The 14,284-nt window shown below is 41.6% G+C and overlaps 1 protein-coding gene across 2 annotated transcripts in view; it reads right to left on the minus strand.

Annotated features, from left to right (window-relative positions):
• Positions 1 to 654: 654 nt before the first annotated feature.
• LOC126272727 (probable cytochrome P450 6a14) overlaps positions 655 to 14,284 on the minus strand; it is a 98,896-nt gene continuing 85,266 nt past the window's right edge. For both annotated transcript variants that reach the window (XM_049975783.1, XM_049975785.1), the window contains exons 5-7: positions 13,936 to 14,166; positions 6,243 to 6,494; positions 655 to 1,577 (exon numbers count right to left, since the gene is read on the minus strand). In XM_049975783.1, the coding sequence (XP_049831740.1) occupies positions 1,402 to 1,577; positions 6,243 to 6,494; positions 13,936 to 14,166 (659 nt within the window). In that variant the 3' untranslated portion in view covers positions 655 to 1,401. The remainder of the gene's footprint in view (positions 1,578 to 6,242; positions 6,495 to 13,935; positions 14,167 to 14,284) is intronic.

A 14,284-nucleotide genomic window follows, 5' to 3' on the forward strand; every position in this document is an offset into this window, starting at 1 on the left:
AGTGAGGAATATCTTTCTAAGATACTCTAAATCAATTTCGTATCGATGAAACGGAGCAGATGATTCCCTGTACTTCTAAAAAGATATATCTTAACTGGATTCCTTGGACGTTGTCTAAAAGTAAAATGCATTATATGAGCAGAAAGGCATATTTTTGTCCTCTAACTGGTGTTCAGGCACAGTAGATGTGTCAACAAATTAATTCTGACGCCTTTACCTTTTATTTGCTTGTTCATAACCGTATTTTACATTCTTTAAGATAAATGCCTTAAGGGAGGAAACATGAAGTCAAAAGTTTTCTGCCGGCTGGTGTGGCCGAGCGGTTCTAGGCGCTTCAGTCCGGAACCGCGCGACCGCTACGGTCGCAGATTCGAATCCTGCCTCGGGCATGGATGTGTGTGTTGTCCTTAGGTTAGTTAGGTTTAAGTAGTTCTAAGTTCTACGGGACTGATGACCACAGATGGTAAGTCCCATAGCACTCAGAGCCATTTGAACCATCAAAAGTTTTCTGTTTTTTCTTTACCGTTCCTTCTTGTTTTAAATTAGGTTTTCTTGATTGATTTACAACGTGCTCTGTCTTCTTCTGCTGGTCTAAATTTCATAAATTTGATACATAATTTCCTGAGTTGTTTTTTCCCTTCAGTTAAGCGACAATTAACTTATAACGAACAGTGGTATTCATTTCGAAAGCATGGTACAAAAAAATTTCCATTTATTGTAGGTGTTTACTTTAGATTAATGATAACCAGCCTTACAACAAAACATGAACTTTTTCGTCTGAACTCTACACATTTATCAAAGCTGGACAAACAAACTTACAACATGCTGCCTCAGAAATAAGACTACGAACTGATGCAACTGTAATTCAATATTTGTCACATTTCTACAATAACGTTATCTTTTGATTCGCAAAGAGCACACAAAAATGCGAAGTGCAGACGGTCTTAAAAGTCGTCTGCTCCAATACAGTCAAAGATTCACTAAGATTATATCGATAGATGATACGTAATTCATATATTACATAAAACAACAGCTACTATAAAAGACTTTGACGGTCACTAATTAGACGCACACATAAATAGTACAGATAAGAAAATATGCATATATAAATGGTCTATAATGTGGAAGAGGTATAACATACACATACAGCGGACTTTGGATGTAATTAACACGTATTTTCTGTACAGGTGTATCCTGGAGTCGTTCAAAGAATCCTTCCCTGCGCACATCGATAAGCAAGTCATGACAGTTTCAAAGTCAGTTAAATCTAAATTTGTGCCTCTTTCCATCCCTTGAGAGTTGGTAACTGCTTTCGGAAACACCTTGCTGAGGCAAGTATTATAAAAATAATGGACTTTATGTTTACAACATTTATGTCTACAGATGTTCACAAAAACACAGTTAAGCTTTCTGGGATCTCGCAACGTAACGTAACCAAATGCCAGAGACTGGATTCAAGATGAACGAACGCGGATCCATCTTCAGCTCCTTGACAGTCCGACTGCAGGTCTCTATGTTGTAGCGACTGAGCAAACTAGCCAGTCCGATTTTGGTCTGCATCAGGCCGAATCGCATACCTGTGAACGAAAATCATTGTGCTTTACTTTAGAGAAGGCAAATCAAAACACACACACACACACACACACACACACACACACACACACACACTCACGCATACGAAAGGCGCGTATCCCATTGTCACTCACTAACTTTGTTTTAAATTTCATTCATTACTGTTCCTTTATAACTTCCTCAATTATTTTATCACCATGTGTTCGTATCACATATGTATTGTTTGTCCGTCACATATGTATTGTTTGTCCGTCATTACCATTGCTTCATAGGCTTCCGTACGAAATTATTCTTATGTTTTCGAGACGTCTGTGCTCCCTCATTGTACATGACAAAGCACAGACTCTGAGATTTTTTTCCCCTTCAGATAAAACAGTATCCCTTCCACAACGTTTGTAAAGAAGAAGGAACTGTAGTAAGATTCAGAGACACACGATAATATTTTGTATTCTTCTTAGTTCATTAACAAATTTTAGAAGAAAAACTTTGCTTTTATCAATTCTCATAAATCAGTCTTGAAATTATTGCATAAAAGTACAGGATGCTATTCTTGTTGACTACTTTTTGAAGAAGATATGTTCCCGTCTTTAGGTTCACTGCTTGCTGTGGATTTACATTAACGGTTTTCTCCTCCCTCCCGCTACTAAAATATATCTAACATCACGTCTTTGTCAACTGTCCATGAAACCTTAAAAGTTGACCTGTCCACACATACACACACACCATTTTTAAAACATAGTCACACCATGTTTTTGTTTTACTTTAATGTAGAAAACCGTCCAACTATTCCAACAATCAGTAGTAACATGTAGGCCACGTAGGTGAACAACTAGATATGGGAGGGCTGTGCCAACCTAAACAGTGAGCCACTGTCTCCATCTATGTCGCACTCTTCGTCCGCCTCTCCCCCTCCCCCCCCCCCAGACCCCCTGCCCTCTCTTCCCAGCTCACAGTAGGGAAGATGTGTGTGGGACCTCGTCTGCCGACGGCGGGATAGTGGCGTACGCTCTTTCCAGTGAAAAAAAATGTATTTCCATTGAAAAATCGTGTCATAATTCGGCAGGTATAAACGTTAAAGAAACATTTTCGTCGGTTAGAAAATTCACCAAATTGTCCACTAAAAGTCAGCGGAAACCGCAACTGGAATTTGGTAGAAAATCCGAAGAAATTCTGGTCGTATGTAAAGTACAGAAGTGGTAAGACGCAGTCAATACCTTCGCTGCGCAGTGCCGATGGTACTGTTACCGACGACTGTGGCGCTAAAGCGGAGTTATTGAATGCAGTTTTCCGAAATTCATTCACCAGGGAAGACGAATGGAATATTCCAGAATTTGAAACACCAACAGCTGCTAGCATGAGTTTCTTAGAAGTAGATACCTTAGGGGTTGCGAAGCAACTCAAATCGCTTGATACAGGCAAGTCTTCAGGTCCAGATTGTATACCGATTAGGTTCCTTTCAGATTACGCTGATACAATAGCTCCATACTTAGCAATCATATACAACCGCTCGCCCCCCGATAGATCTGTACCTACAGATTGTAAAATTGCACAGGTCTCATCAGTGTTTAAGAAGGGTAGTAGGAGTAATCCATCGAACTACAGACCTATATCATTGACGTCGGTTTGCAGTAGGGTTTTGGAGCATATACTGTATTCAAACAATATGAATTACCTCGAAGGGAACGATCTATTGATACGTAATCAGCATGGTCTCAGAAAACATCGTTCTTGTGCAACGCAGCTACCTCTTTATTCGCACGAAGTAATGGCCGCTATCGACAGGGGATCTCAAGTTGATTCCGTATTTTTAGATTTCCGGAAAGCTTTTGACACCGTTCCTCGCAAGCGACTTCTAATCAAGCTGCGGGCCTATGGTATATTGTCTCAGTTGTGCGACTGGATTCGTGATTTCCTGTCTGGAAGATCGCACTTCATAGTAATAGGCGGCAAACCATCGAGTAAAACAGAAGTGCTATCAGGTGTTCCCCAGGGAAGCGTCCTGGGACCACTGCTGTTCCTGATCTATATAATTGACCTGGGTGACAATCTGAGCAGTTCTGTTAGGTTGTTCGCAGATGATGCTGTAATTTACCGTCTAGTAAGGTCATCAGAAGACCAGTATCGGTTGCAAAGCGAATTAGAAAAGATAGCTGTATGGTGTGACAGGTGGCAGTTGACGCAAAATAACGAAAAGTGTGAGGTGATCCACATGAGTTCCAAAAGAAATCCGTTGGAATTCGATTATTCGATAAACAGTACAATTCTCAAGGCTGTCAATTCAACTAAGTTGGAAAGACCACATAGGTAATATTGTGGGGAAGGCGAGGCAAAGGTTGCGTTTCATTGGCAGGACACTTAGAAGATGCAACAAGTCCACTAAAGAGACAGCTTACACTACACTCGTTAGTCCTCTGTTAGAATATTGCTGCGCGGGTTGGGATCCTTACCAGGTGGGATTGACGGAGGACATCGAAAGTGTGCAAAAAAGGGCTGCTCGTTTTGTATTATCACGTAATACGGGAGAGAGTGTGTCAGATATGATACGCGAGTTGGGATGGAAGTCATTAAAGCAAAGACTTTTTTCGTCGCGGCGAGATCTATTTACGAAATTTCAGTCACCAACTTTCTCTTCCGAATGCGAAAATATTTTGTTGAGCCCAACCTACATAGGTAGGAATGATCATCAAAACAAAATAAGAGAAATAAGAACTCGAACAGAAAGGTTTAGGTGTTCGTTTTTCCTGCGCGCTGTTCGGGAGTGGAATGGTAGAGAGATAGTATGAGTGTGGTTCGATGAACCCTCTGCCAAGCACTTAAATGTGAATTGCAGAGTAGTCATGTAGTTGTAGTTGTAGATATTTATCTCCTCGTTCCAGTTATATTCGACGTTGCCTGCCTTACCTGTCACGCCTTGTACACTGAAGGGTGCCTGTGTGCGACATTTTGTGCAACGTACACACATATTGCTGCAACTGAGAACGTCATGTGCTACCGGTATCATAACATAGATGGTTTGACAATATCTGAGCTGCAGGGAAAACTTTATTGAGTTAGGAGAACATATACAACTGAATAAAAAAAATACAAGCAAGTGTAATTCTAGCTGTGGCAATGCTCTCGTCTACAAGACTAAAATCCCATCGTTTTGAGTTGGCCAACTCTTTGTTAAGGAACATTGTTGATAGGAGGGAAGGCTATACAAAGTCAAGAAGCTGCATACTTCATTCGATATTCATCTATTTGAAACGTCGCTGCAGTGCTCCCTATTCAAATATGTTAGAATTTTGAAATATTGCCACTGTACAGATCTATCTTCAAGAGAGTAGTATGCAAACCATTCTCTTCTTAATGCGGCCTACTTCGAATAATTATTGTGGCTAATGTTAATAATTATTACCGTTAATGTTAACAATTATTGGTGTTAATGAAATAGCGTCATTACCAACTAAAACTATATCTTATAGCATGCCGAGTTTTCTCGATTTGTACGCAATATGATATGTAATTTCAGTTCTGGCGACAGTACTTCATGCATTACATTACCTTTATTCCTTATCGCATAATAAACTCTATTTAGAACAAACGTGAACAGGTCTGGTGGCATTCTAAGATAATTAAAACAACTTCTTGGATCTTCCGTTATAAATTATTTCAGCAAGGATGCTGAGCAACCGAGCTGACGTCTTTTCTTCGTCCAGTCACGAATTGAAACACGTTTCTTAATTTTTTTCTTATGCAGCGATTCCACGCAACAAGCTTTAACTCCATCACAACTCGTGCGACGTGCACCTGCCAAAACTTTAATTTCAGACACGACTCAAGGACCGACAAAACGACGAAACTGAAGTGTATACTGGTGTCGCCGTGTCTAGTCATATATGACACCACTTGCGTGCAACTCATTCCACGCAGGTTCGAATCATGCCCCGGGCATGGACGTGTGTGATGTCCTTAGGTTAGTTAGGTTTAAGTAGTTCTAAGTTCTACGGGACTGATGACCTCAGATGTTAAGTCCCATAGTGCTCAGAGTCATTAGCCATTAGAAAAGGAGAACGAAAGCGAACTTCATTTAACAATGTAATTCGCCAACAGTCGTGCAATTGAGATGTTATTTTATTTTATTTTCGTTACCAGTTTAGGCAATTCATTATGCCATTCTGAGGCCCCATATACACCCCTCAAAAGTAATCGATGTTGACGAACTGGAGCCATTGTTTCTGGATGTCGTGAATTCATAGCTCAAGTGGTTCGAAAACTTGACTGCAATCGTGCTTCCTTCGAAGACTTTCGGGTTGCAGTCAAGCCTTCGAAAGAAGCTACAAATTCACGACATCCGGAAACGTGTGGCCCCAGTACACGAGTATCGATTAGTTTTGAGAGATGCAAATGGGACCTGAAGATGGCATAATAAATTGCCGAAACTGGTAGCGAAAATAAAATAACATCTCAGCTGCATAGCTGTTTGGCGAATTTTGTTGTAAAATAGTTGACCACCCACTTGCAGTCTCAACAGAGACTGCAAGCGAACTGTTCTACTGATACAAAATTTGGGTAGAGCTATTCAAATTTCCTTAAAAGTGGCCCATAAATAGAGTGCGATGTAGAAGGCTGATCTACTCCCGTTGTTATATTTTCTTTCCAGAAAGGAAGTCACAGTTACTGATGCTCACCAATACAAACACGTGGGCCATCACCGAACGGCAGGTAGACGAAGTCGGGCCTGTCGTTTTTCTGTTCCTCCGAGAAGCGCTCCGGGTCGAAGCGCTGGGGCTGTGGGAAGTACTGCGTGTCGTAGTGCAGCGCCAGCACGGGTATGATGACCGAGGTGCCCTTCTCCAGCACCCACTCCGTGTCCGGCACTTTGTACGCCTGCGTCACCTCGCGGTTCAGCACTGGTACCGGTGGATACTTTCGCAGTGTCTCTGAAAAAGACGTGCAGACGTCACTTCACACTACAAACCTGCGTCCTCATAATAATCATGGTGCAGTTTTACAGGAGGCTAATTATTCCCATTTCACTCTTCGTCGAACTGCAATCGTACATGGTTCCAATATTTTACTTCATATTTATACAGGGTGTTACAAAAAGGTACGGCCAAACTTTCAGGAAACATTCCTCACACACAAATAAAGAAAAGATGTTATATGGACATTTGTCCGGAAACGTTTAATTTCCATGTTAGAGCTCATTTTAGTTTCGTCAGTATGTACTGTACTTCCTCGATTCACCGCCAGTTGGTCCAATTGAAGGAAGGTAATGTTGACTTCGGTGCTTGTGTTGACATGCGACTCATTGCTCTACAGTACTAGCATCAACAACATCAGTACATAGCATCAACAGGTTAGTGTTCATCAGGAACGTGGTTTTGCAGTCAGTGTTTACAAATGAGGAGTTGGCAGATGCCCATTTGATGTATGGATTAGCACGGGGCAACAGCCGTGGCGCGGTACGTTTGTATCGAGACAGATTTCCAGAACGAAGGCGTCCCGACAGGAAGACATTCGAAGCAATTGATCGGCGTCTTAGGGAGCACGGAACATTCCAGCCTATGACTCGCGAGTGGGTAAGACCTAGAACGACGAGGACACCTGCCATGGACGAGGCAATTCTTCGTGCAGTTGACTATAACCATAATGTCAGCGTCAGAGAAGTTACTGCTGTACAAGGTAACGTTGACCACGTCACTTTATGGAGACTGCTATGGGAGAACCAGTTGTTTCCGTACCATGAACAGCGTGTGCAGGCACTATCAGCAGCTGATTAGGCTCCACGGGTACACTTCTGCGAATGGTTCATCCAACAATGTGTCAATCCTCATTTCAGTGCAAATGTTCTCTTTACGGGTGAGGCTTCTTTCCAACGTGATCAAATTGTACATTTTCACAATCAACATGTGTGGGCTGTCGAGAATCCGCACGTAATTGTGCAACCACGTCATCAACACAGATTTTCTGTGAACTTTTGGGCAGGCATTGTTGGTGATGTCTTGATTGGGCCCCATGTTCTTCCACCTACGCTCAATGCAGTACGTTATCATGATTTCATACGGGATACTCTACCTGTGCTGCTAGAACATGTGCCTTTACAAGTACGACACAACATGTGGTTCATGCACGGTGGAGTTCCTGCACATTTCAGTCGAAGTGTTCGTACGCTTCTCAACAGCAGATAAGGTAACCGATAGATTGGTAGAGGAGGACCAATTCCATGGCCTCCACGCTCTCCTGACCTTAACCCTCTTGACTTTCATTTATGGGGCATTTGAAAGCTCTTGTCTACGCACCCCGGTACCAAATGTAGAGACTATTCGTGCTCGTATTGTGGACGGCTGTGATACAAGACGCCATTCTCCAGGGCTGTATCAGCGCATCAGGGATTCAATGCGACGGAGGGTGGATGCATGTATCCTCGCCAACGGAGGCCATTTTGAACATTTCCTGTAACAAAGTGTTTTAAGTCACGCTGGTACGTTCTGTTGCTGTGTGTTTCCATTCCATGACTAATTTGATTTGAAGAGAAGTAATAAAGTGAGTTCTAACATGGAAAGTAAGCGTTTGCGGACACATGTTCACATAACATATTTTCTTTATTTGTGTGTGAGTAATGTTTCCTGAAAGCTTGGCCGTACCTTTTTGTAACACCCTGTATAGCTTGATCATATTAAGACCTTCATGCCATTTCTTACACAATACTATGGAGTAACAAATACCTTATTTTTTTACATAATACGAGTAGTTACTTATAAATGTTGATAGTATTAATATGATAAATAGTAATAAAAATAATAGTAAGTAAAATTTGATAAATAGGAATATTGCCAGGAACGTATAAAGTATTTTCCAAGATTTTATTAAGCAGCTAGAAACAATATTAGACAGTCATATAGATGAATATCACGGTGGTTTTAGGAACTCAGGCTCTGGGCAGATATTTAATCTCAACTCAGTAATTTGCCACAGATTACTTAAGTCAAAGGACATCGTATTTATGTTTGTGGATTTCAGAAAAGCTTTTGATTCTGTTGACAGAGAAACTATAGATAAAATAAGTCGAGAATTTGGCGTAAAGTCTAAACTGGCAAACCTAACCAGTGAAAAACTTACAGATACAGTCTACAAAGTAAAATTTATGGGAAAAATTTCACAGCCTTTCAAAATAAAGACAGGGGCACGACAAGCTGACGGGCTATCCCGAATTCTTTTTAATAGTATGTTAGAGGAAACAGAGAGATTTTGGAACAAAATACTTATTGAACGCAACATCTCGCCTATTAGGTTAGGAAAGGGAAGCAAAAAGATCCAAATCAATTGTCATACATTTGCAGATGATTTTGCTATACATTCCGCTAGTGTGGCATCTGCTATAACACAAATAAACCTCTAGAAGAAATAGCCAACAGAATTGGCTTAAGAATTTCTGCAAAAAAAAAAATTAACAAACGTTAAGGATGATACAGAATTCCTGAAAACAAATGTAGAGAGAGTAAAAAAATTCAAATATCTAGTAGAGAAAATTCAAGAGAATGCTTTGGAAAAATCTGCAATACAGGAAAGGTTGCATAAAATGTGGAGAGCATATGGTATCACCAATGAAATCTACAATGAAAGTGCCAATACAAAAATAAGTGTTATAACACAGCAGGCGCTTCAGTCCGAAACCGCCCTGCTGCTGCGGTCGCAGATTCGCATCCTGCCTCGGGCATCGATATGTGTGATGTACTTAGGTTAGATAGGTTTAAGTAGTTCTAAGTCTATGAGACTGATGACCTCAGATCTTAAGTCCCATAGGGTTCAGAGCCATTTGAACCATTTGAACAGATGATTGAAGACAGAATGCCTGTATGCAAGTGAATGCCTGGGATTAAACTATAATTGAGATAAATTAGAACTAGAAAGGTGAATTATAAGAAAAATATTAGGACCAATAAACACAGCAGAAGGTTGGAAATTACGAAGTAATGCTGAAATATACCAAAATGTACACTACTGACCATTAAAATTGCTACACCAAGAAGAAATGCAGATGATAAATGGGTATTCATTGGACAAATATAATAGAACTTACATGTGATTACATTTTCACGCAATTTGGGTGCATAGATCCTGAGAAATCAGTACCGAGGAACAACCATCACTGGCCGTAATAACGGCCATGATAAGCCAGGGCATGGAGTGAAACAGAGATTGGATGGCGTGTACAGGTACAGCTGCCCATGCAGCTTCAACACGATACCACAGTTCATCAAGAGTAGTGACTGGCGTATTGTGACGAGCCTGTTACTCGGCCACCATTGATCAGACGTTTTAATTGCTGACAGATCTGGAGAATGTGCTGTCCAGGGCAGCAGTCGAACATTTTCTGTATCCAGAAAGGCCCGTACATGACCTGCAACATGCTGTCGTGCATTATCCTGCTGAAATGTAGGGTTTCGCAGGGATCGAATGAAGGGCAGAGCTACGGGTCGTAACACATCTGAAATGTATCGTCCACTGTTCAAAGTACCATCAGTACGAACAAGAGGTGACCGAGACGTGTAACCAATGCAACCCCATACCATCACGCCGGGTGATACGCTGGTATGGCGATGACGAATACACGCTTGCAATGTGCGTTCACCGCGATGTCGCCAGTCGCCAAACACGGATGCAACCATCATGATGCTGTAAACAAAAATGACGTTTTGCCATTCGTGCACTCAGGTTCGTCTCTGAGTACACCATCGCAGGCGCTCCTGTCTGTGATGCAGCGTCAACGGTAACCGCAGCCATAGTCTCCGAGGTGATGGTCCATGCTGCTGCAAACATCGTCTAAATGTTCGTGCAGATGGTTGTTGTCTTGTAAACGTCCCCATCTGTTGATTCAGGGATCAAGACGTGGTTGCACGATCCGTTACAGCCATGCGGATAAGACGGCTGTCATCTCGACTGCTAGTGATACGAGGCCGTTCGGATCCAGCACGGCGTTCCGTATTACCCTCCTGAACCCACCGATTCCATATTCCGCTAAGAGTCATTGGATCTCGGCTAACGCGAGCAGCAATGTCGCGATACGATAAACCGCAATCGCGATAAGCTACAATCCGACCTTTATCAAAGTCGAAAACGTGATGGTACGCCTCCTTACACGAGGCATCACAACAACGTTTCACCAGGCAACGCCGGTCAGCTGCTGTTTGTGTATGAGAAATCGGTTGGAAACTATACTCATGTCAGCACGTTGTAGGTGTCGCCACCGGCGCCAACCTTGTGTGAATGCTCTGAAAAGCTAATCATTTCCATATAAGAGCATCTCCTTCCTTTCAGTTAAATTTCGCGTCTGGAGCACGTCATCTGCGTGGTGTAGCAATTTTAATGGCCATTAGTGTAAATATTAAATCAACAAAAATCTTATTTCCGGATGGCCTACTTGTTAGATCTATATCTACATAAATATTCCGCTAACCACCGTACGGTGAATGGTGGAAGATACCTTGTACCACTACAAGTCATTATTGCTTGTCCCGTTCCACTCGTAAATAGAACGGTGGAAAAACGATTGTCTGAAAACCTGCGTAAGAGACCTAATTTCCCCCATCGTATACTCATGGTCCTTTCACAAAATGTACGCTGGCAGCAGTAGAATCGTTCTGTCGTCAGTTTCAAATGCGTGTTCTCCAAATTCCAATTAGCACCCGGAACCAAGAGCAGAGCACGATGCGACAGCCAGGTCCATGTTAAACACTGTCAACGAAAGAACTCATTGGCCCGGCCTATTGCCGCTCGAAAGGAAACATGTGGGTCAACCGTTCAGCCCATACAGTGCTCCGAGCACACCGTCTGTGGTACCTTTACACACTACATTGTTGTGAGACCCACGCCATCTCAACTGTGTTTTCTGCTGCCATGGATACTGATATGGTGATGGTCCGGAAGTGAAGATGAACGTGAAAGAGGTAAAGAATGAAATATGAGGGTAACCCCAAAAGTAAGGTCTCCTATCTTTTATAAGTACATAGAACTTATTATTTCTATAATAGTTTACATCAGTTTACAGCTTGAACATTAGCTATTTTTCGACATAATCACTATTTCTGTCGATCCATTTTTGTAGACGCTGTGGCAGTTTTTGTATGCCCGTGTCATACCAGCTCGCCGCCATGCTGTTCAGAAAGTTATGAACCCCTTCTTTCATCTCGTCGTCGGAGCTGAATCGCTTTCCGGCCAAAGGTTTCGTCATCCATGACGCGTGAGTCCAGAAAGTTGTCTTGTTTGGCTGCAAGGCGGTGAAGAAATGCGCTGGAAGAATCAACTCGTTGCCGCATGTGGTCTTCAGTCAGCACGCGTGGCACCCATGAACACACCTTCCGGTAGCTCAACGTTTCCGTTAAAATCCTGTGAGCGGTGCTTCGGGAAACCTCAGGAACCAACGTCCAGAGATCATCCAGGGCGATCCGCCGATCTTCACGCATGCTTTGTTCAACTTTCAACACTGTCTCCTTAGAAATTAACGGTCTCCCGCCCCTTTGTTCGTCGTGAATTTCGGTCCGACCAGCTGCGAACTCTCTACACCACTTACGAACATTTTTGACGTCCATGCACGACTCACCATACAGTTCCGTTAGATGATGATGGATTTCAATCGGCGCAGTGCCCTTTGCGTTCAAAAACCGTAATTCGCACTTGGCGGTAACATCCAATGGGAGCTCCATTCTCAACGGCTGCCAAGCCATGGCAACGCGTGAAGCACTCTTCATAACAGTGTGACCAACTGCCACACAAACAGAGTTCTGTACTTATAAAAAAATAGGAGACTTTACTTCTGGGATTACCGTCGTAGTTAACTGTGGATCAACACGACAAGTATATTAATTCATGTCTGTACCTAAAGAAGTTTCAAGTATATAAGAACTTGCTTGTTTCAGTAATTATAATTTAACAAAAAGTTAGTATTTTGATTTGCAGAAAATTTCATCATTTATCACGATGGTTAATTCATTTTTGCTTAAAATATTGAAAGATAAGTAATGAATCGACATGTTATTAACCTTTCTCTGTTAACTAAGTTAGTAGCTTATTTTTATTCAGATGTTTCCCCTGGGAAGAAATGTCTTGTTCACTTCAATATTATTTTTGTAGTATATTAATGCTTATATCTTTCAGACACTCATCGACATATCTAGCGCCTGTTCTGAAATACTAGTAGACGGCTGTGGTGAAAATAAATACTGATGAGTCTCACATAAAAAAATCCACTTTGGAGTTTATTAAAGAGTTCTGGTAACACACAAAATTTTGCTATGTGAACCACAATTTCCTGTCATCAGGTTAAGTAGATGGCATGTCTACAGCTAAATCTACAGCTGTATGCATTTCATAAAAAACCAGTCGGTCAGATAGGGGCATTCTGAATAAAATGTAACAGATTTATAGGTCTGGAGTTGAAACTCATGTGCCACAGAAAGTTTTACAAATAAATTTCGGTGAACTTAATTAAAATTCTTTCTGGTACCTCAGAAAATTGACACCGACGGTTGCAACGTGATATATTTATCCTCATCGAGGTAAATTAGATTATGCCCTGAGGAGGCCACCGCTTTGCAGTCGAAACGTCGAATATTTTATTATTCCGTTGTTTCAAGTATTTTATGTGGTGACGCGCCAGTATTCCCACGAGTATTTCAACGCGATTCAAAACTGCTGCGGAAATGGATGACGTCCATTGCAATCAACCTCATCGACAGGAAGAGGGTTCATCCAGTAGTTAGTTTCACAGAGAGCCAGTTTTTCCCATTTTTCCTGTTGCAATCGTTCACCCGTGTTCTTCTATTAACCGTAATACTGGAAATAGAGTGAGGTGGCAGAGGAACACTTGACTTAAGTTGAAAACAGTCACGACTCGTTTCCTGTTCTCTCGTCATTATTTAGGACATCGGGCAGAACACACTATATGGAACTTAGTGCCGTGCATCTTAACACGAACACCAAGTTCTGTTAGTATTTCACAGCGAAACACTTTTTTTAGGAAAGTACCAGGAGACGTGAAAGACAATGGAGCAGCGGTTTTAGTGATGGTTTCCATCATTTTACAGTAAACAATGCTTTTTGGAACGCTGTGGTATTAACAGTGAGACAGACGCACGAAGGCTCTAGCCCTGCCATTTATTTGACAGTGTTTAGTGAGTAATCTGATCTAAACTGAAGCTTTACATTTTTTACAAACCAAAATTACAAAACAAAACAAAAAACAGTATCCAAATGAAAAGGTATTTTAAGACCAAAATATTATTATACTGGTGTACTAGTATACTGATTGCATAACTAAGTCATATTCATAGGAAAAGCTCTAGAAACAGAGACTTTACTCTTCAGATTTATTGTTCTTACCTGAAACAACCTTATCAAGATACGGCATGTTCATAACGTCATCATACGTCAACTGCCCATTAGATTTTTGTATAGTCTCATCGATCTCCTGTTGTAATTTCTTCTGAATGTCTGGATTGAGCGCTAGCTCGTGCAACGCGAAGCTCATCGTCGTTGAGGATGTCTCGAAACCAGCCAGGAAAAATACTGCGCACTGTGCTGCGAGCTGCCCAATGTTTAGCTTTATGTCCTCTGTAAACACAAAAAAGGTGGATTATGAGACATTGTGAAATGACACAAGTGGTTCGTTTTAACTAGTGTAGAACCCCTTTAAAAAGCCATGAACAATGCAATAATACTGTTATTATAT

This window comes from Schistocerca gregaria, chromosome 5 (genome assembly GCF_023897955.1).
Source record: "Schistocerca gregaria isolate iqSchGreg1 chromosome 5, iqSchGreg1.2, whole genome shotgun sequence".
Taxonomy (NCBI): Eukaryota; Metazoa; Arthropoda; class Insecta; order Orthoptera; family Acrididae; genus Schistocerca; species Schistocerca gregaria.